The sequence below is a fragment of the Siphateles boraxobius genome, unplaced genomic scaffold (genome assembly GCF_051911475.1).
Source record: "Siphateles boraxobius isolate OS27281-9 unplaced genomic scaffold, OSU_SipBor_1 65, whole genome shotgun sequence".
NCBI classification, from domain to species: Eukaryota; Metazoa; Chordata; class Actinopteri; order Cypriniformes; family Leuciscidae; genus Siphateles; species Siphateles boraxobius.
In genome coordinates, this window is record NW_027509192.1 from 10,301,821 (window position 1) to 10,325,969 (window position 24,149).

At 35.9% G+C, this 24,149-nt stretch overlaps 1 protein-coding gene across 3 annotated transcripts; it reads right to left on the reverse strand.

Annotated features, from left to right (window-relative positions):
• Positions 1 to 45: 45 nt before the first annotated feature.
• csk (C-terminal Src kinase) lies at positions 46 to 24,056 on the reverse strand. 3 transcript variants are annotated; one of them, XM_077210869.1, is made up of 14 exons: positions 23,896 to 24,045; positions 23,559 to 23,660; positions 13,225 to 13,335; positions 12,997 to 13,110; positions 10,709 to 10,821; positions 7,322 to 7,541; positions 4,221 to 4,314; positions 4,022 to 4,087; positions 3,303 to 3,402; positions 3,120 to 3,210; positions 2,909 to 2,982; positions 2,602 to 2,797; positions 2,418 to 2,504; positions 46 to 1,529 (listed from the first exon to the last, which is right to left on the reverse strand). In XM_077210869.1, exons 3-14 carry the CDS (start codon positions 13,237 to 13,239, stop codon positions 1,347 to 1,349), a joined length of 1,353 nt encoding a protein of 450 aa, XP_077066984.1. In that variant the 5' UTR covers positions 13,240 to 13,335; positions 23,559 to 23,660; positions 23,896 to 24,045; the 3' UTR covers positions 46 to 1,346. The 3 variants fall into 3 exon arrangements, with proteins under 3 accessions (XP_077066984.1, XP_077066983.1, XP_077066985.1); XM_077210868.1 differs by having other exon boundaries at positions 23,559 to 24,056; XM_077210870.1 differs by lacking the exon at positions 23,559 to 23,660.
• Between the last annotated feature and the right edge of the window lie 93 nt (positions 24,057 to 24,149).

Sequence of the window (24,149 nt, forward strand, 5' to 3'; positions counted from 1 at the left end):
AAATGTTTGGTCACATTAAAGGGCACATAAACACACATTCAAAGCTTTTTGGCAGCCTTTTTATTTTTTTGTCATTTATCTTTTGTTTTTATCAAACTGTTCAGGTGGAATGATTTTATCTGAAATATGGCAGCAAAGAAAAAAAAAAGAGAGAAAAGCACTGCACAGTCCTTTGCAATAATCAGCATATAATATAAAACAAATATTTCACAAATCTGTATTTGTGGCTTTTTTTTGGTATAATTTCTCTTATATTTTTTTATATATATATTTTTAGTATTTTGAACTAAAGGGATAGTTGACCCAAAAATTAAAATTCTGTCATTTACTCACCATCAAGTTGTTCCAAATCTGTATGAGTTTCTTTCTTCTGCTGAACACAAAAGAAAATATTTTGAAAAATGTTGGTAACCAAACAGTTTCTGATTCCTATTGACTTTCATAGTATATATATATTTTTCATACTATGCAAGTCAATGGGGACCAGAAACATTCTTCAAAACATCTTCTTTTGTGTTCAACAGAACAAAAAAACTCATACAGGTTTGGAACAACTTGAGGGTGAGTAAATGATGACAGAATGTTCTTTTTTGGGTGAACTATCCCTTTAAAGCACTTCAGCTTCCACCCAAGCCACATCTCTATTGAAAGGCCTACAATGTTTATATTCATCCTTTCTGGTTTAGAGGCTCAGACTGACATGTTTGGAAAGATGAGAAAGACAACAGGAAATCAAATCGCTTTTACACACCATATTTAAAATAAAATAAAATAAAAAACAAGCTCGGTGGCGAGACAGACTTCTGCCGTAAAGGCACTGTGAAATGGAAGAAAGGTTCTCTTGTGTATTTTATTGGCTACTGGAACTGAAAACAGTTTGGGATGAACATACGGTTTCCCTACGTGCCAATTATTGTTCTTGGGTGCAAGATTTAGCAAAAAACCTGCCTTATGGGTGCCGAATGTCATTTCTCATGATCATTTTATTTTGTTTTGTGGACAGATTTAGTAATAAAACATATTTTTCTTCTTTTCTAGCAGAAAGTACTATATGCTAATCAAAAGTCTGTAATGAGGGAGTGTCTGAGGATGAATCAGAGGAGGCTGAAGATCTTATGATTCAAAAAAAGAGGTGAGTTGGTGTAGAGAAGGCCAGCCTCCCCAAAATAAAAAAATAAAAATCAAGCCATGAAAACAATGCAAAGAAAAAACAAGTATGCGCTTGCAAAATAAATTTCTGCTGAAGTTTTTCAAGTCCACTGCTTTAAGAGTAGATTTTGGTCAGATTGTATGAGAATGGTCCCATGGAGGTCTTCCTCCTGTGTTTTTCCTTTAGTTTTTGTCTTTTATCGGTACAGCTCATTGGTTATGATATCTTGAAGTTTCTCTCTCAGTTCTCTGAAGCTGGGCCGCACCACGGGGTCCAGAGTCCAGCACTGCTTCATGATGTCATACACCACTACCGGGCATACGTCGGGGGCGTCCATCTTATACCCCTTCTCTACACGCGGGACAACTTCCTTCAGAGGCTGTGAGAAGACAGGACGAAGGACACCATGACTTAGGAAGATTGTGCTTAAGTAGACAACAGTGTCCTCTACTGGTAGGATTTACCTGGATACTAAAATACTAAGAATCAGAAATAATGTGGTATGTGCAGAAATCTAAAATATATTTTATATATTAAATAAAAATAGTAATAGCATTACTAAATTATGATGGCATTAATAAGATCTAAAATATATAAAAGTTTTTTTTTAATTAAAACCACATTTTTTAGATTATGTTAATTGAATTGAATTATTAATATTAAACTGTAGTAATAATAAATATCATATAAATTAAATATATTATATAATTAAATAATATTGGGATAATATGACAATTGTATTTTTATTGTTCATGTTTCTGTTCATTATAGTGTATATTGATATAATACTAATAGTATTCTTATTATATTAACCAATTATAGCTATAGATTAAACAAGTATTGATTTTTTATATCCCAAGTTGTTTTATTTTATTAAATTATATATTGATATAATACTAATAGTATTTTAATTATAGTATAATAGTATTTTTTTTTAAACTACAATTGTATGGTCATGTATCTGATATGAAGTGATTTATATATTAATTATAATACCCTATTTATTTTCATTTAAATTAGATAATTAAAACTATAATAAAACAATACAATATATAAAAAATAACAAATATACTTTTTATTGGTCATTTTTCTACTTTGAGGTGACATAATTAAGATACAAATTTATTGATAATAATATCCTATTTATTTGAGTAGTTTTCATGTAAATTAGATTAATAATAATAATACATTGATTCATAAAAAAAAAAAAAAAAAAAACTACAAATATATTTTTTATTTGTCGTGTTTCTGCTTTAAAGTGACTTACAATTCTTGGATATGGTACCCTGCCAAAGGAATAGATCTCCCACAGTAAGATGCCATAGCTCCATACATCTGACTTAGTGGAAAACTTCTGTTTCAGACAGAAAGGTAGAAAATAAAAAGATTAGAGGACGTGACTTCTTGCATGTCTCCATTTAAACCTATTAAACCAAAAGCAGACAACACACCTTCTCTCGTAAGGCCTCAGGTGAAGTCCACTTAACCGGGAGTTTGGCTGTATCTTGAGTAGATGACGCTTCCTTGGTGAGGCCAAAGTCGCTGACTTTTGCTATGTTGTCTTCTGACACTAGAACATTACGAGCCGCCAGATCCCTGTGCACGAAGTTATTGGCCTCGAGATATTCCATCGCCTTGCAGACATCCCTAAAACATTAATTAACAAGAGAAATTAAAGAAAAGATATACTTAATTCATTTTATAATTAATTATGAGGCAACGTTGGATGAGTACAAAAGTGATAAAAAAGAAACTTGCATTGAGAAATTGATCAGACGATCTCCACCAATAACAGTACGTCCTCTGGAGCGCAGATAGTCCACTAGACTACCCTGAAGAAAGACATGAAGACGTCAAAAATAATACTTCAAGAACGTTATTTTTCAAAATATACTTTTATATGCCCAAGCGACACGGTCAAATGTATAAGTCCAGTTGTTCTCAGTGATAACAGGTTGGAGTCACTGACCTTGGCCATATACTCAGTGACAATGAAGAGGCTGCCCTTCTCTTCCACAATCACTCCCAGCAGCTGTACCAAGTTATTATGCCGTAACTGCCTGTAACAGTCAACATGAATATTGATATTTAAATATCTAAATATAGAACGCCTTAAATATTCCAGAGAATAAAATTATGATTGGCTGCATACGTCATGACTGAAGCCTCTGCAACAAAGGCCTGCGCTGTTGCGTCATTTTTGATACATTTCACCGCTACTTTCTTGCCTCTGTAGTCTCCAACCATCACATCTAAAAATCAAAAAGAGCATATTTTTGTAAGGCTGGATAAATTATTGCCTGCCTGTATGGTTCATGGTAATGTTCATATATTTATGTTTATTTTTATAAGCAGTGTTGTGGGTAACGCATTACAAGTAACGCGACTTACGTAATCAGATTACTTTTTTCAAGTAACTAGTAAAGTAACTTATTACTTTTGAAATTTACAACAAAATATCTGAGTTACTTTTTCAAGTATCGCAGATTACTTTGCTTTCCCATTTATTGACTGACAGCTCTCCTGTCCCCAATGTCAGAGAAATCTGAAGGTGCAGATGCGTTGTGTGCGCTGTGTGAACATGATGGTTATTGTGTTTCTAGACTAGATGTGAGCAGGAATTTACTCATCACACTTGAACAAAAGCAGATTTCAGTATTCCTCAAAATAAAATAAAAAATGAATAAAAAAACAACAGTGAAATGAAAACTCAGAATATTACCCAAACCTGCAATAAATGTGTTAAATAATGCAAAATATACTTTTAATTTAATTTAATTTAATCTCAATTTATTAACCAAATTATTTTAGATCCACTGAACTAGATGTGGTTTCTAATCACAAAAAAGCATCCCATTAGCACATTCGTACCTCCAAACTCTCCCTTTCCAATAGTCTGGTTAAGCTTCAGTTCTTTTCTATTCAGAGCCCAGCCACCTGTGGGGAAGGAAGATTCATGAACTTAAAAATACCTTTCATAAAACAAACTTTGAAGCCATGCTGCAATTTAAACCTGTATAAATGAAGCAAATGCAGGTGTGAATATGCATGTAGTCAAGAATTCTCTTACTCCTAGAGAACTCATCCTGGGCCGCCACAGTCCCCTCCATGAGTTTAGGTTTGATAAGCCTGGTACAGAGTCCATCTGCATCTTTAGTGTAGTGCTGTTACACACACAGACAGCTCATTTACAAAAAAAGTAACATGGCAGTATATTGATAAAATATGCATATCAGCTGATAATACAATGCTACATTACATTTAAACAAATGAACACTTTACTGAATTATGCAAAACAATATGCAAATAAATGCACATTATATACAACAGAAAAAGTAAAATGAGGCTCGAATGTGCTGTTTAAATGGACTCATGAAATACGTAACGTTTTACAAATATTTTTTACCAATGAATAAGTTTGATGGCCAGCAGAGTGCGCTGGTGCACATATGCGCTATTGAGTTGGACTCGAGCGCTTCCTTTTCCTCTCCTCAGAGAAACAAGTCCACACAGGCGAGAACATTCTTATCATTTCGGTGCTGAAATGCGTGTTTGTGATTCCATATGTCTGGACGCTATAATCGTGTGACCAGACGACGAGATAATATTGTTACATGAATGAAACGCCATCTATAGAGCGCTTGAAATGATCTGGAACGTCCTGCGCTCGTTTCCTCTTTGTCACTTCCTCAATAATATTAAAAAAAAAAAAAAAACTGTTCCAGGAACTAGAGCGGGCGAGCGTGCGCGCGCCGTTCTTATACACGCACGCGCTCAAAAGAACAACACATTTGCATGACTAGACTGTAACAAACACCTCAGTGATTATTGGATACAAAAATAACTGTTAGTAAATCATTCAGAAATCATTATAAGAAGCTGGTTTGCTGCTCAAGAAACATTTCCTATCATGATCAATGTTGAAAACAGTTGTGCTGCAACCATGATAGATTTTTTCCCCCAGATAATTTTAGATGAATGGAAAGTTCAAAAGAACAGTATATATGTGAAATGGATATCTTTTGCAACATCATAAATCTCTTTACTGTCACTTTTGATCAATTTAATGCATCCTTTCTGAATAGAAGTATTCATTTAATAAAGTTAACTGGTCAGACCCAGAGCTGTAATGTGATGAACCCGAATGAGCGACAATAAACACTAATGGATAAACAACAGTGGACAGTATCAGTTTGAGGATTTTATTGCCTATATCTCCACTGGTTTTCTCAGGAATGTTATCGAGTGGATTGTGGGAGGAATATCTTCTCTGGTAGTCTAATCACTATGGACATAAAGCCTTATTGTAGACTGTTTAAGCACAACTGTTCAGCTGAGCCTATAAGGGTGGGAGAAAGAGAGAGTGACTGTAGCCAAAATTACACTAAAGAATGCTTGGAATTCCGTAATAGAACGGGTGAGGAAAGACTTGAGGAACCCATAGAGCCTCTGCTCTGACCACTAAAGCCACCCAGACCCCAATCTAGTATAACCAGAGCAGAACCATTATCAACACTTAGCTGAAAACGGATGACTGGCTAATCACACAGACCGACCCTAATAAAGCCAATGACCAGTGGAATAAAAAAAGATATGTAAAATTATACAAATTACATCTATGTAAATCAGCCCTTTTTGAGGCTTTCTTTTCATTATTGGTGCTTGCTAACTAAGGCTTTGTACTAAGGATTTGAATGTTACCTTAAATTATGAGGGTTACGGTTAACCTAACCCTTGTTTCAAAAGACATGTGCAATTGTTTTTTAGAGCAAACAGATTCAAAAATTCCTATAACTTTTTTCTTTGTTTCAAATAAACACTAAAATTTGAAACACTAGTGTTTCAAATAAACACTAAAACCACTTAATCACTTTTAAAAAAAAGCATCTTAGCTAGCACACAGCAACACCCTGGCAACCATCAATAACAAGCTTGTATTTGTAACAAGCTGGCATCCAAATATGATGATCCATAGTAGTAATCGATCAAGAAATGACTATGGTATGATTAATATATCAAAGTAACATTTTGTTACATCTGATGACACCATCATTGCACTATAGCACTGGTTTGTTAAACTTTGACATTCAACTAGAGTAAAACTCTTTCCATTAAAACACCCATTTCACAGCTCTTGTTTAGCAGGTTCACTTCCTTCAACACAACCTGGACTTGAACCTTTGCCCTCAAAGCACAAGGTGTGCGTGTAAAAAAATTGTTTCCTGGAGTCTATCGTAAATGCTTGCTTCATCTCTGTGCCCAGTGCCTCTGATGTGGACTGACTTCCTGTTAGGGCTATTTTTGGCTTTGTGTGTGTGGCGATCAATTTGAAAATGTTGACAGAGGCGGTGAAAGAACTCACAGGAAGAAGTGTGATAGTTTCACAACCCCCTGGGCTGACACTGGAATGTATTTTGCGCATCTATATATCTCTCTCATATATATATATATATATATATATATATATATATATATATATATATATATATATATATATATATATATATTTATATATAGCACTGGTTCAGATTTTGGATAGGAGATTATCCAAAGGACTGGTTCAGATTTTGGATATATATGCATTATATTTTACCAATCATACATAAGACCCTAAATTAGTTATCTAATTGCCAGTTATCTGTGAATATACAACCAGAGCCTCTTTAAGGCAAGTCATTTCACTCGGCGGCCATCTTTGAAATGCCTCTCTGGCAGCTTTTCCATTCATGCAAGTACAACTTCCATCTCTTTGAATGGGGAAACATCACATTCTCCAAAGCTGCTCACCAACCTTACGATTACATTTCACATTTGAAATCACTAATGAAGTCTGACCACTGTCTCATAAATTGTGTTTCTAAACGCTCAGATCATGACAAAAAAACCCCCAGCATTTTTCAGGCAGGATCAGCCAATGCGTATGTGCAGTCCTAAGCGTACGTCTCAGAACAGAGTGTGTTTTTATTGCGACCGGAGCTGCAGTGACACAATGACTTTGCCAATTAGGCATTGATTCTTCTATTTAGAAGGCATGACTTATTCTGCCATATTCCCATTGCCCTTTCTCCTATCCAAAGTAATATGAGTGCACTAGGTTTGTACAGTATATCTAAAGTCTTTGATACAACTCTTTTCTGAATCTGAAGCTTAAACCAAGCCAGCAACCCTCACCTCCATGAGCTGCATGAGGTTTTCAAAGTACTCCTCCTCATCGATGGACAGTTTGCCGTTGTGGTAGATGATGCGGTAATGCTCCACCTTGTTGTCACAACTGACACACAGGGTGTAGTCGCCGGGGTAGTTAGTGCTCTCGCGCACCAGGAAGAGGCCTGTCTCTGGGGGGTAGAGAAGCCCCTCGGCCTGCTCGCGCGTGATCTTTCCATGGAACCATCTGAATGACCACAGATAAAGGACATGTGTTTGTTATGTGCATCATTGAGAAGTGATATCAATGTATATTTTGTGTTGTCTGACGAAGAAGAATTGTTTTTTTTTTTTAGTCATTTTATAAAGTCTAAAGTGCAGAAATGAAACCTCTAAGCATTAAAAGTATACACAATTGCATATTTGCAAATTATTAACTCTTTTTAGTCTGATCTTTTAATGGATCATTCAAAAAGATCCATGAACCCACAAGTTATTATTTTGAATCAGTCTTGCACTTTGAATTTGGAATAGATAATCTGTTAAAAAAAGAGCTTTGTTGGATTAAATAGTATTTTACTGTAAAAAAAAAGAAGTATTTTTTTAATGGGGTGGTATAATATCGTGTGTGTCACTTTAAATGCAAATTAACTGCTGCTCCCAGCACAGAGGGTGGAGCTTCTGTGTGTGTGTGTTTTAGCAGCTCCGATCAAGACTCAAGAAGAAATGACAATATGTAGAATGCAACAGGACATTTCTGAATGGTTAGTTGATGAATGCATGTTGCTGATATGGAGTTAACTAGCATATTCGGTCATGATAATCTATAAAATCGCTTATGTGGGAACTGTTGTAAGATGCCTACAGAGTGACATGCTATTGCATTTGTGTTACGTACTGTATTGCATGTGAGCAGACTCACAAATGTGCTCTATATAACAACTCTTCCTCTTCTCAACATGGACTGCGTGTTCCCGGGGGTGGGGTTTATGCAAATTTTAGGGTTAGTGATGTCACTAACCTGAGAGGAGTGTCGTGTAGTTCTAAAAAACAAAACGATTTCTTTAAAATAAAATATCTTCCTTTGCTTTGAACTTTGAGCGTCGTAACTTTGCGGATGTTGTTTATACTCAAACAGCAACATTACACACTAAAGCTAGAAAAATGAAATCAATCAACCACCCCTTTAAAAATGCATCAAAGAAAAAAGTTTAAAAAGAAAAACATTTATTCACATACATTTTACCTCAGTTGTAAATTTGCTGTATGGAATGAAATTGCTGTAATCCGATTCATAAACAATTGACACTTATGAGCCAATTCTTTAAATTGGTCAAAAAGCCTCGGTCAAAATGACTCGGCAGCAGTGTTGGGGGTAACTTATTACAAGTAACTTGAGTTACGTAATCAGATTACTTTTTCAAGTAACTAGTAAAGTAACGCATTACTTTTTCAATTTACAACAAATTATCTGAGTTACTTTTTCAAATAAGTAACGCTAGTTACTTTTTCACATTTATTGACTGACAGCTCTCCTGTCCCCATGTTGAGAGAAATAAAGTGAGGTGTTGTGTGCATTTGCATTGAACATGCATTTACTCATCTCACTTGCACAAAAACATTCAGTATTCCTCAAAATGAATAAAAACAGTCAAATGCAATCTCAGAATTTTGTGCAAAAGTTTTATAATTAACTATGTTAAATTACACAAATATACTTTATGTATTTAATCTCACTTTATTAACCAATGTCTTTGCTGCTGACCTACAATGATCTAATTCAACCATACTAATAAGCAAAAATGACTTTAGATTAGGTTTAGAAATAAGAGTGTTGAACTTCCTTCTCCTGTATCCTATTGTTATTTAATCAAGAACAGCAGCAGCTGAAAGGTTTGTTTGAGCGGCGCCCTCTACTGTACAGTAGTAAATATGCATTTCCTTCAGCCTTAGGCTTATTCATTTAACTTTAATGTGAAAGGGCCTTAACAATTGGCAAAAATAGATTGTTTTAGCTGTTATTAAAAAACAAACCAACAAGCCCATGCAGGTGAGAAAAAGTAACGCAAAAGTAATGTAACGCATTACTTTCCATAAAAAGTAACTAAGTAACGTACTTAAGTTACTTTTTTGGGGAGTAACGCAATATTGTAATGCATTACTTTTAAAAGTAACTTTCCCCAACACTGCTCGGCAGTAACAGATACTTTGTTAAATACATATATATATTTTTTTTTTAAAGATGTAGTAATATTTTACATAGAAAAAAAAAACTTTACAAAAATAGCACTGTTTGTTTAGTATAAACAGTATGAACTGAATAATATGAGAAATAATACAAATTATATTTTTAATTTGAAATTATGACCAATTGGTTGTGATCTTCCTCATTTGAAAGTCTCTCTAAATAAAAGCATTTGCTAAATGAATGAATGAAGTCTAATTCACAAAATAATTACTCTTTATGAATTGGTCAAGAATAACTCATAAACATGCGAGTTAACACTTAACCAAAATAGTGTTGATGTAATGGTATTTTACTTTAAAAACACTAAAATGTGTCACAAAAAATAGAATTGTTTTGTATGTACTTAGGACCAACTATGGAGAGAATTCAGTAAGAAACACTGATTCAGATACATAATATTGTGCAGAGGACAGAGAAAAGAAAGCTAAATTACAGGCTTCCAAAAGCAGCGCTGGCCTTGCCTGGCCCTTCTGTGGCTTCCCTGGCATGACAAACATCCAATCTGTATCTCCTAATTACCCACACATATACATACACACCATCGAAAATAAACCAAAGCTGTGCACTTACCAAAGACTGCTACCATCACAATCTGCTAAAGCCAAACTCATCAAAATCTAAACCATACATTACACATTGTTAAAAGCAGACATCCAGATCCCATACATCAGGTTAAGATTCAGATGCTGCAAGCAAGTTTGTCTTGCTATGCTAAATAAAATTGAGACATCTACATCATTATACCCATAGTTCTCTCTCAAAGCAGTCAGTAATTGAAGAATATCACATGCTCTCTTACAACCGAACTCTAATCATGATGCATGTCTCTGGCTTTTGCATATCAGATGCCAAGAGATGGACTTTTTCCAATGGCCTGAGTGGTGCCATTTGTATAACTTACTGATTTCTCCTTCCATTTTAAACAGCTGGCCGATTCAAATGAGTCTTTGGATTATTGTGGTGGACCGGAAAGCAGGAAGACATTTGTGTATAATTACAGATATAGTAGGTGATGTGTGATGATATCAGTGATACATGCTAAATATAGCGTGCTAGTGTTTGTATGCATGAAACTCACACAAACACCCTTTCTTTTTGTATGTCAATGAGAATCAGTGCTGACAAAACAATCTCATAAAAAACACGCGAATGAACTGAGTACTTACGGCATAAGGCTCAGTTTACCGCCAGACTTCACTCCTTCTCTCTTCTGAACGTAGTTTGCTGGTATGGTACCCTCTCGTCCTGACGAGTTTTTTGCTTTGTACCAGTTTGGATCCTGGAATGAAGCAACAACAAACTAATTTTAAATGTGTTAATTTAATCATTTATATTTCACCTTATGTTCCAAACTCGTATAGCGTCACGTCTTACGTGGAACAGAAAAAGAGATATTTAGCAGAATGTTCGTGCTGGACTTTTCAATACAGTGAAAATTAATTTAGGCAAATACTGACTTAAAATTCAGTTTGTTCTCCACAGACACCTATCATATGGCACATTTATGATATTTTTATGTCATTTTGGGACCTTGGAAGCCACTGGTTCATGTACGGCAAAAATAGCATGAATATTCTGCTGAACTTCTTTTTAGTATTTTATGTTGAGAATTCTTTTAAAACACACATAGTTGGCAAATTTTTCATAACGGTTTTTGACATTAATAATAATAATTATAATAATAATAATAAATGTTTCTTGAACATGTAAGAGGACATCAACAGTACAAATGAAAATTCTGTCATCATTTACTCACACTCATGTCATTCCAAAACTGTATAATTTCTTTGAGTAGAACATAAAAATATATTTTGTAGAATGTTTCACCTTTCAAAAGTTAATGGGGTCAAAAGCAAAGAAACACTGGATCTCACTGACTTTAATTGCTTGAAAAAAACAACAACAACAAAAACAGGAATGCACCGACTATAGATTGGCCAATAAATCAAAATTATTTATATATATATATATATATATATATTCATTTTTTAATTTTTTTAAGAGCCTGATTACAAAAACAAATTGCTCACAAACACTTAGTGAACCATTGTAAAATTCCATAATTTTTAGATTAATTTACAATCTCTGGATCAAAAAAATAAAATAAAAATCTATTGCCTTACAATGAAATAAAATAATGCCTAAATACAAAAAAAGTAATTGGACAACACATAGGCTTATAAAGGACAAAAATGCATGTGCCATGGATAAATACAACGGAATAGCCGCTGCATGGACAATAATTAAATGATTTTAAACCATATTGTTGATGATAATCAACGAAAAAACGAGAAAAATAAAAGTGCTAATTATTGAAAAAGAAACAGCTAAAATTAATATTACTGCTTCAAATAACATTGCTGTTTGAGCCGCTAGCGCCGAAGCGTTAATCATAGTTATTAATGTAGTGCATAACTGTTTGAGGTGCATGTGCTGAAGCTAAAGATGATCACTGGTAAACTGGAGCGCTATGCTAGCAGGTTAATAAACTCACCTATGTGAGATTAAGATTACAATAATAAAATGACAACCAATGCTGGGTAGATTACTTAGAAATTGTAGTCAGTTACTGATTCAAAATTACATGACAAAAATTTAAGTTAGTAATGTAATCTAGATTAATCATTTTAGGAACTGATTAATTTTTAGATTAACTCGTTTATCACATTGATTTGAATAGGATAATCTTGTACAATATTAGTATAAAAATACAAAGAGAAGGAAAACATGAAGTGCATTAAATATTATATTACATCATTACATTACATCCAGCACGTTCCCCATGGGGTTCCTGATGGAACTGCAGGGGTTCGTAAGTTTATGAAAAGCTAATTAAAAAATATGAACTTCATTTTATTATTATTATGGACTTAATTTTATTATTGACCTAACTTATTAACTTAAAATCTAAGGGCTTACTTCAAGTAATTATGTTCGGTCAAAGAGGTTCAGCAGACAAAAAAAGTTGGGGAACCCTGCCTTGCATGTAAATATGAAGACAAAAGCCTTCCAAAGACAGTAATGACTCACTGAGTGATAATTCAAATAATAATGAATGTGTTCATGAGGAGCTGATTAGATATGCAATGTTGAGAAAACACTTAAAAGTGAAATGATTTCTGTAAACCCAGTGATCAAATGCTGTGGGTCTCAGTTTTTAGTGACAGGCTCATGACGAGCTGGTCTGTGTGTACAATTTCACAAACCTGGAAGACCTTCTGAACTTATATAAGCAGTAGACTTTTATAGAAAGGAAATATTTAAAATAACAAGGAGGATAACATTAAAAATGAACATGCATCATATACAATAATTTATTCAAAACATCTCTCTTTTAAAATATCTGTGTTCTGAAGAAGAAATAAAGTCATACAGTTTTGGAACAACATGACGGTGAGTAAATGATGAACTCTTTAAATGCATGTTATTCTAACATTCCTTTTCAGAACTTTACCTTAGTTACTCCAATTATAGTAAGGACATCTCCTTTGCTCATAGGCAAGTCCTGGTCTGCCGTTCCAGGGAAGTTGTACCTGGCCACACACTCGGTGCCCGGAGGCCAGATTGTCTAATAAAAAAAATAAAAATTAGCACAAGCCCTTGATGTCCAAACTACAACAAAATAAACCCCAGCCCTAATTCACATTATATCCGGATGGCCACACTTTAAGGTTTGTGTTACCTCAAAGGTAGACATATCCGAGGGAAATCGTCCTCACAGTCAACCCGTTTCAGCTGGTAACATCAGAGCTGAGCCTGAGGCGTACAGCTGTAGCCAGAACTGGCCAAAAACCTGGTGAGAAAACATTGATTCATTATTGGAATTAAAGAAAAACACATTGCAATTCCCAAACAATGAAATAAACACTGAACATACAGATAAATTCAATGCTAAATCCTGAAAAGCTGTTTTTAGAAAGATACACAGAAAATTAACTAAAACTTAATGCCTCAAAATTAGACCTACAAAGCATGTCAGCAAACACAGTTTAGCAGCAAATACAGTTCAAGCACACACACTTTCAAAGGGGAAGTGGCGGCTGTAGATTTTCCGATGCCTCAGACAGGAAGATGAGCTGAGCAGCAACCAGGCTTGCAAAAAGCCCGTCCAAGCGTTACTTTTACCTTTTCTGCTAATTTCCTGGGTTATTCATTTATTTATTCAGTACATATCCTACACTTTGAGACAGTTGCTGTAATTTACATTTTTAAAATGTGAAATTAAAATTATAAACTAAATTACATTTATTATTATTATTATTATTGTGGTAAAGTCTATTTCAAATAAAGCGGCTCCCAAAAATAAATCAAACTATGGTTGGTCGATTTACATGTCAGTCAGATTCTTCTAGTCCAAGTGGCCCATTCTAGGCCACAATGTGGATTAGACCGTTTACTCAAAGATCTGTGAGACTAGGTACCTTAACGTTAACATCAGGTTAAATAAGGCTGTACTGTTCCACAGATTAAAATATATTACTATGGGAAAAAAATGAACTCACACCACAGCTTGAGAATTGAGAACACCAGAAAACAGAAATGAGAAGTAAAAAAAAAAAAAAAAAGTTTCACTTTCGTGGTGATGAGCAACATGTATATCAAAGTTGTTATAGCTCTTTTTCCACTATAACAAGTGTTGTAGGGAGAAGAAACTTCTGAACTGAACTCGATGACACATGCGAGTCTGCAAACCTTATATAAAACTCTCATGGGAACAAATTACCAGGCAGTTAGGGAAATAAACTGCATCTGGAATCAGAAACCAAATATACCTGAAGTATTTCTGCTCTATATTAAAAGTGAACAACTGAACAGTTGGTTGGAGGCGGAAATCTAACCAGATATCTACTCTAAAATAGAAAAGCAGACAGAGCTTTAAAAGTCGAGACGAAACGGGATTGCGCAGTGTGTAGTCAAAGAAACGACTACAAACGTAACAAAAAACATTTCTAATGCCAGTGCACATACAACATCGCATGCGCAAGTGACTTGAGCGCTTGAAAACAAAGTCCACTAGAGTCCAAACGCATCTTTCCACGCTCACGGCCAAAGGAGAATACTTTGAAAGTCTTGCGCACTCAACTTGAAAATAAACTATACCTGTGGTGTAATTTTTCTATTATTTTCATAATTTGTGACTAAATAAAAAATCTCTCACAGTACGGTCAGATGTTATACTATGTTCGTAGCGTGCCGTGCGGTAATGAGGCATGCGCTGCATATCAATGAAATTATGAACAGTTAATTAATGTTCAACATAATGCATGTAATTTAAAGCTGCCGTCTGCAATTTTTTTTTGATCATATTCAGTGAAATCGACACTATAATCCGACAGAACAACATAAATAAAGTGGTTTTAGAAAAAAACGAGCTTCTAACTCCAAACTGGAGCATGTTATTTGTTTTGCAAAAATCCACCGCTCCCGGATCATCAGGTGCAATCAGCGCAGGGGGGTGTGAGATCTGACTGTCAATCACAGGTCGTGCACACGCCACCCTTCGCGCACGTTACAATCACATGCACACGCCTGAAGTTCGCCCAGAAAGGAAGAGTGATGGCGGAAAAGATTCCAATTCCTCGGTTAACCTCAAGAGCTAGGAGGTCAAAAACAACACAGGAAAAGAGAACACCTCCCGAAAAGAAAGAAGTAAAGAAAGCGACCGTGATTTACGTGATTTAATTGGGTTCCAGCTGGATGCAGAGCTTGCAACATTTCTTCTCGACAGGTAATTGTGTTTTATCAACCAGTTACTTTATTTCTTAGCGTTATGTTAGTAATCTAAGTATGTTTGCCCAAATGTGTTGGTATGAATAGCTAGCGTTAGCACTTGTTGGGCAGGTTCATTAGCTTTGTTTGAACTGAAATCCGTGTGAACGTAAGGTAAGGTGGATAAACATGTCCAGATGAAGGGGATAAAGTTCGGCTTTTTGGAAGAATCAATGCTACTCTATCTTTCTTAAGCGAGTAAGAACAGTAGTAAAGCTACTGTTATTGTACGCGCTATCTGACTAACGTTAGCTCCTAATACTCCATGGTGTTGATGGATGCTGATGAGACGGGGCGCGTTCACAGAAAACCTGTTGCACACGCACTGACGAGCACGAACTCGGTGGGAGGGTATTCGTTGGTAGTGGGGGAGGGACATGAGAGTTGTAAACATTCAAAATTTTGATTAAGTCCACTCAATCTGCCAGACTTGCCGACTGCAGCTTTAATACATTTAAGGTAGGGCATGTTTGTTTTGATGCTGTTGGCAGTTACTCATGACACTTTCCTATAATCCTATGTTCCTATTCTTTGTGTGTAACAGTAAATTCACACTGGTTCAACCCTCCCACATTATTTTCAAACGAAGTGCAGTGCATGCGGCACATTTGTGAAACAGATGATTATGACACTGAGCGCCCTGACCTCATTAATATATCAACCAACACTGACTGCCACTCTGTTCAATGCAAAGTAGCTCTGGCATGAAAGCTGCAGCAAGCCCCCTGCACAACATGAAGTCACTTCCTGTCTGAGCTGCAGAGACTGAAACGGTCTTCCTGTATTGGCACACAGGCATTGGTGAGTGATGAGCACTATGGGTTGAAGAGTGCTGGCTAGAGCAGCAGACGCCAAAAGGGGCGCCAACAGCAGCGTAATCCACAGAAGCCCTTACAGTGAGGATATAACACACTTCCCTCTAAAAACACTGTGTCCCCCTGCTGCTCTGACTACCTAATTTTATACTCACCGCTAACAGGAATAACATGAATTATGTAGAGACAGGAAACTGATTGTCATTGTAGTGGCTCGCCATTTTTCAAATGCACAACTGTACAATAATTTTTTTTTTTTTAAATGCCACAAGTGGTCTGCGATAAACAGCAGGAAGACATTGTTTCAATTTTACTAACCGCCACTCTTTACCACACTTGACAAGTAAAGCAACAAGCTATTAATATCACACTCTCACAATGCCACTTGTTTGTTTGGCACTTGAAGCAATCTGTACTTAAGACATTTTATTAGTGTGGTTTGCTAAGGCATGCATCACTATTTCTATCAGATGTACTTGTGTTAGACATTTGAACAACCCACTCAACCAAGTAGCTAACTGGTGCATAACTCAACCTAAAATCATACTTTTGCCTGATGGATGATCCCAAAACACACTAGCAGTAGCAAGCCTATAGAAAAATAAATGATATGCTAACCCTGTGAACAGGCTCTGAGAAAGAAGGCGAAGTGATGGATATCTCCGGCTTGCAATTAATAATTTGACAACTGCACTGACACCAAGTTCACATTCACCCTAAACAACCTTAAATGGCAGGAACAAAAGAAATGCAGTCATGTGAAAGCACCTAAAGATGATGCAGAAAGAAAGAGATATCCAACCACAAAAATGGCTCATCTAGAAAACAAGAAGTTGACATTCAAAGAGGAATGCATTCACCAATCAAAATCAATGAGGCTTTTCTGTAATCAGCAACAATTTCGGGGTGTGCTTTGGCAAATCCCGTGTTACAAATGATATCATTGTTTAGGGATTGCATCAGCAGGGCTACGCCTTGCACAAGAGAACTTTTCATTCCTCGAGTATCTAAAAACTTGCAGCAGACATTTGGAAGCCAGCTAGCTCGCTGCCACTGAATCCAGTCAACTCTGGTAGCTCAAATATGACAGGGACTGCAGAAGTTTCCAGAGCGTATGATGGACAACCAAAGCCTTTCCTTTTATTCACAGACTTCAACAAAAGCATCTTTGTATACCAGAAGTGGATACTTCAACCCAGTTCTATCCAGACTTGGTCTAATGGACATCGACTTTTTAAGGGCAACAAGTATCCTTAAGAATCTTAAGTATCTGATGAAGGTGTTGAGTGACTTGAACAAGACTCTGACAAACCAAAAAAAGAAATTTTCATTGCTTTTCCGGTTTTCCAGACCCACTTTTTCCCTAATATTTCCAATTTTTTTTTAATGATCGTTCTGTTCATCTTAATGGTTCAGCTCTGAAAAAAAGCCCTGCAGAATATTAAAGCCAAGCTCCTTTGAATGTGATTTATGCTGTCATTTTCAAAGTAAAGCACGTGTGAGACTAGTAGAGAGACTCAGTAGGGGAGGCATGACAGTTGCCTCCAGGCCACACGAGGAACCAGGAAACCAGCTTCAATGAGAGAGAACAGAGACGTGATGTGCCCGGAGATAGAGCGGATACCAGCCTTGCAGCCTTTCATCCCTTAAATACATCTACTTCACATCCTTTTACAAAACATCTGATCACTTACAACCATACACACATACCATGGGTCAGCGAATGACCTTACTCGAATGTTTGGATGCTCTTCGATTCTCCCTTTCAACCTCAAATAGGGCATCTTTCAACATTTTAATTTAATGAGTACAGTCAGCATGTTTCAGGAGGGCCGCTGAGATATGCGCTCTATTTTTAGATCCGTTATGAAGTGCTAATGTGTCAGTGCGTGCGTTACCGTGAAAATTGCAAAGGGAAATGCTCAATATCCAGCATTCATTTGCTCATTCGTCTTCATGCATGCCTGCTCTTCAAAGTTCTTCAGAAAGCCTTTGCTCAACAAAAGGCTTAAGTCTGTAGTTATAATATGGATAAAAAAAAATGTGCAGTATGAATCTGTGTGATATTCAACCTAATCCAATCCTTCTGATATCACCAAAAATAATGAGGAAAAAAGTACCAGTTTTTTTATTACAGTACCATGGTAATGCTGTATTCTTTCAATGACATGAAAATAATTCAATATGGTTATGATTATCATAGTGTATATTAGGGATGCACCGATTTTTTGGGGCTGATACCAATACCGATTTTAACAAACTATTGGCTGATTTTAACTTTTGTCATTGAAATAGGTTAGTGTTTTGATGATGTTTTAAATGAGCAAAGTTAAAAAAATGCATCCGAGCTTAGTTTATTGCCTACATCATAAAATAATTTCTATTGAACATGAATTGGATCCATTTAACATTCAACAGGGCAACATAAATACAACAGAACAAAGATGCACATGAAAAACACTTTTCAAGTAGGTTTAGTTGTTATAGCAATAAACCAATCAAATGTAAAATATAGGCCATCCTTTATTGTATAAATGAAATCTACATTAAAGGGATATTTCCCACAAAAAATAAAATCCTCTCATCTTTACACACTCTCAAGTTGTTCCAAACCTGTATGAGTTTCTTTCTTCTGCTGAACACAAAGGAAGATATTTTAAAAGAATGTTGGTAACCAAATAGTTGATGGTAGCCATTGAATTCCATATTATGGGAAAAAAAAAAACTATGGATGTCAATGATCAACCAAAAATACTGAGATTCTTCAAAACATCTTCCTTTGTGTTCCGCAGAAGAAAGAAATTCATACAGGTTTGGAACAACTTGAGGGTGAGTAAATGACAGAATTTTCATTTTTGGGTGAACTATCCCTTTACTCCTTAATAAAGTTACAAAAGCTATTAAGTCAAGAGTAGTAGTGAGCTATTTTTTATTTTGTTGTTTGATTAACATTAAAAACACAGACAGAGGGAATATTAGGCTATGTCATTTTAAGAGCTGCATGAATAATGGTACACTATCATTTTAATTGTCAACTGTTAACGTTCATTAAAGATATAACTGACTATGTAACAAGGATACACGCCAAGACTGGGCATCTTGATCGAATCGTGTGTGAATAAGACTCTAAAAATCAGTATTTGTGTGCAGTCTACAATGTGGCTTTGAATGTGTGGGCACACAAAACTTCTCACACAGCGAGTGGACCACAGTTCTCTTTTGAGTCTTCTTGCACTTGAATATCTAAATTCGCATGGCTTAAAAACAGGTGCAAAGTATAAACTTTCATGAAGATGTAGCACTGGCCTGTTCGGGACAGTGACAGTTCCGCCAATTGTCCCGAGCGTTGTTCACGGTGGGCCTGGGTAGTATTGTCGAAACCCTGTTGTATAGACTCCATTTTGTTTAAGGAAGCATTTAATTATGTTACCCAGAGAAAAACGTTGGATTATGCAAAAGACTAGGAATGCACAACACATCGGCCAACATATCGGTAGATACAGTTATTTTTCATGTTATCGTTATTGGCCCAATAAGAAAATTTGACTGATTTAGTAAAGCTGATAAATAATGGATTATTTCCTTCAGCTGAGACACATCAGATACACACTGTTCGCCAAGATGGTTTTGAATTGCGTGAAATATTAATGGAATAATTTAAAAAAAGGAAAATACAGTTAAGTGCAACATGTCCAGCGCAAGTCTGTCATATAGGCTACATCAAATTATAATGAGAACATTATAATTGTGTGATTGGGACATGGCTTTTAATGGTCTTTAAGACTTTTGTTTTTGTAACCAGGCTCACAAATTATATAAAAATTTAGATTTATCAGCTAATCTATCGGTTATCGGCCAAAATTGTCATATCGGTGCATCCCTACAACAGACATTTCCTTCACGCAGTTAATTAATAAACCCATCGTTTTGTTATATATCCAATTTTCAGACTGTAACAAACCAATATGCAGATGGTTTTAAATTGATCAAAAATCGGCCAATAAACATCAGCTGCTGCTACATGGGTGCATATCCAAGGTTACACCACCTTGATACTTTTTGTAAAGGCAATAATTGTTATTGTACTGCTGAATGTGTGTGGGAAGATCAAGAAAAGTAGCAATGTGAATTTCTCAACTTTTACTATCAGTGTACTGGGGCAAGATTCAACAGGTACTCAGGTATTCTGCTCACCACCCACCCCCAACCCCCCCACCCCCATGTCATTAATATTCATGCGTAAAATTCCTCTGCAATGGAGGGCAAAGCGTTCCTATGAAGGCCTCAGGGAAACACAGTGTAGGGCTGATACTGAGAGAATAATCCTTTTCCTTCTGAAATATTAAATAGGATAGAATATGAATTTTACTTTAGGTTAAAAAACCTCCAACTGATTTCCTAAAATATATAAATATTAATTTTTATTCCTTAAACCTTAAAATGATATGAACTTGGAAAAGTGAGATTACAGCACACTCAATTCATAACTAGTTTAAGATTAGGTGAATTGCTGGGTAATATATATGCTTTTGTACAATCTTATTTGTGTTTTCCTATGATCTGCTTATGCCCCATTGACAGTTAGGTTTAGACGTGGACCTTCATGCTTACATTTAAAAACAATCTTCACCTCGTAAAATGTACATTTGGAGATCATCACAAATGCAAATACAGCAAGGCCAAAAACAACCCCAGTAAATGAGTGTCACACTGGGCATATATCAGTAAGCCTTCATAATCATTCCCAGTTATTTCCTTCTTTTCTGTTACCACAAGGCCTTTTAAGTTCCACACCAGCCAGCGTCATGGCAGGGAGCGTCTCACACCAGCTTGACCCTGCAAACTATCTTCCCTCTGGGCAGAGCTGCTCCTACTTTGATGCCTAATGACATCTACCGACAAACCACTGTGACAGCATGAGCTCTACAACCAAACACACAACTATAATGACTTCAATTTAGGTTGGTTCCTCAAACAGAAGACTTAAAAGTTATATGGACTACATTTATAGTCAGTTTTGCAGCTGGACAGTGTTTGGCCCCTGCAAAGAAATTTGACAGATCAGGGCAGTAACGAGTGATATCAGTATAATTGTGTCCGACTCTGTAAGGAAGTGCTGAGAAATGTATATTAGAATAATGAAATAGCATATGTCAGTAAAAACGAATGCTGTTGGCAAAATGTGCAGAAAAGCAATGTTCTCACACAACAGTCGAGCTGCACACTACAAAATGCCTTTCTGAGCAAGTGAAAAGCACAGCAGTTTAGCAGCAGGGAAAACCCCATTGTAAATGACAGAGCCGAGTTGTTCAGAAATACAGAAAAGACAATAGTCTGACTACAAGATGCAGTGAAGCCCGACTGAGTAGATTTTGCAGGTGTGAATTAAAGGAACTAAACAGGAAGTGCAGTTTTGATGCTCTTCAAAGAAGGGGCTCTGCATTTAACGGGCATCTGTGCGACAACATCCTTGATGCGATTTTAAGCAATGAAGAATGAACCAATGAGGGAAGAAACAGTGTAAAATATACACAGACAGACATATGATGATGGTAAGAGCCACATTCTAGAACGACTGCCCAGTTATAAGAAGAGTTATATAAAAAAAAAAATTAAAAAAAAAATTCTGTTATTTATTAAAACATGTATGACTTTCTTCTGTGGAATGTAAAAGGTTTTTTTTTAAAGAAGAATATAATGGGAACTGGGGCTGTGAAGACCCAAAGAGGATACAAAAGCACCATAACAATAGTCCATAAGACTTCTGCACTATATTCAAACTTTTTGTGGAAGAATGCCCTGAAATCTGAATCATCATTTACTAAAAACATTCCCATCCGCTGCAGCTTTCAGATAAAACAACAACAATAACTATTAGACACTAATGTTAGTAAAAAAGCTGTTATTTTATGAAATAAAATGGAGATTCTATTATAGTCTTTATTAATATTTTGTATTAGTTTTTATTTTTTCCATTTTAGTTAAAGTTTTAGTATTTTTTGTGTGTTTTTGTCAAGTTTAAGTCTTTTTTTAAATAAAAAAAAACAACTAACCAACTAGTTTTTAATTTTTTGTTATTTTAGTACATCCAAGTTAACCTAAATGAAAATAAGAAATTTTGCCTTGGCAACTAGCTGAAATTTTTTTTTAAATATATAAATTATATATATATATATATATATGGATATATATATATATATATATTTTTTTTTTTTAACAAGTAATGAAAATGTTTTTGCTAGGGTTTTTTCAACCCATGTTTGAGTAAAATATGGACAAACCAAACTGTTGGGCTTAAACATTTTATTAAAATTTTTAAACCAACGGTTAGGTTTGTCCATATTTGGCAAAAACATGGATTGAAACAACCCAGCATTTAGAGTGCAGTTTTAGTTTCAGACAGTTAACTCAGTTTCAGACTGTTAACTATAATAACCCTGGTAAAAAGGGCACACAACTACCAATATCTACACACCATTTTTTGAAGTATAAATCATTTTCTAGCCCATTTCAGAGCCTCACCAGTGATCACTGGGATATTGTGCACTGTATGTATGAACTGTTTATATGACACTCTTACTTTTTGTCATAACTTTGACATAGCCAGTCCTCATTCACTTTTACTATGGGAGAATTTAAACGTTTTCTTTTAAATAAACAAACAAACAAACAAACAAATAAAGAATGCGATCATGACAGTGATCATTTTGATTATTTGGTGAACTGTTCCTTTAAAATCTGCATTTTAGAGGGAGGAAGTGACCTTTGGATTTCAACCTTTCTAAATCCAGCTCATTAATATTAATAAAGGCAAAAACACACTGAAGCCTTTCTACTATGATTTGAATAACTGCCCTTTTAGCAAGGGAATTTTTTTCTCTCGTTTAAATACCATGTAAACATTCTAGGTTTTGGTTACAAACGGCGTCCCTTACCAGCTCAAATAATCCGTGTCCGCAACCAAAAACCTCAGTTCAATTATTTACAGACCAGACCCACATTCAGATGTTGTTATTAAACATTCAAAGAACCATGACAACATCACAATCATATAATGATGCTGAAGGGGAACAGCACTGCTGGTCCAATCAGGACTGGAAAGGAGACAATGCATCTCAAACTGGGATTAGTCCATTATGCCATCCTGCACCCGATGCATTCTGGCGACCAAACTAGGCTATATAATGCCTCTTACACACATGATTTATTTAAGATGATTAAATAAACACGATGTATAATCAAAGACACGCTGTCTCATGCAGCAGCCTCAAGTGGCTCTTATTTAGACAGCTGTGAAACAGACCCATCGCATTCAGATTCAAAAACACAATGCGCCCATTCTTAGACATGCAGAGGGTTGCAAGAAAAACGGAAAGCAGAAAGGTGGCAAGATCAAGCTATTACACTGGCGTAATAAAATACATAACTGTACCTATGCGTTCCCTAGATGATCAGCCCTTGGTGTCCAAATGCCTTAACGTTAAAGTTAGAGATGTTTTAGGCTTGTCCACTTAGTCCATGTGTGGGTCAACTTCTGATCAACAGAAGATACAGATGTGGTCATTCACACATTCAGCAAAACAGATCTTCCAGAGAGCTTTCCTCTAACATCAATGCCGAGCAGACAAAAGATGATCAGCTCGTCCGTGCATACAAATACACCCCCAAAAACCGTTAAGACAGCGATGGTTGTATGCGCTTCAAAAAGCGCGTGTAAGAAAATAAACGGTTTAGCCAAAAAAGCACAAATGTTGCGGCGTATTACTGACCAGGGTAGTCGATAAACGGAAAGCCGCTTGAAGCGAGCAGTTTTTAAGCGTTACGGAAGCGCAGCACACCCAAAGGGCTACAGCTGTCTTTAACACACACAGGCCCTAGAAAAGGAAACGCACTTCTTCAGACAGCCCCGTGAATAGTGCGCATGCGTCTCACCGCTTCTCGAATTCTACCACGGTGAAGGCTTGTCTCATGAATATTAATCACGTGACGAGGACAGGATTGGACGCGTAGGTAGCCCTCTGGC

Coding starts and splice junctions, on each gene's coding strand:
- csk (XM_077210868.1), bottom strand. Junction 4,088..4,220: donor CCAGGATGAGTTCTCTAGGA/GTAAGAGAATTC, acceptor CCTTCCCCACAG/GTGGCTGGGCTCTGAATAGA. Junction 1,530..2,417: donor GGGTACCATATCCAAGAATT/GTAAGTCACTTT, acceptor GTCTTCTCACAG/CCTCTGAAGGAAGTTGTCCC.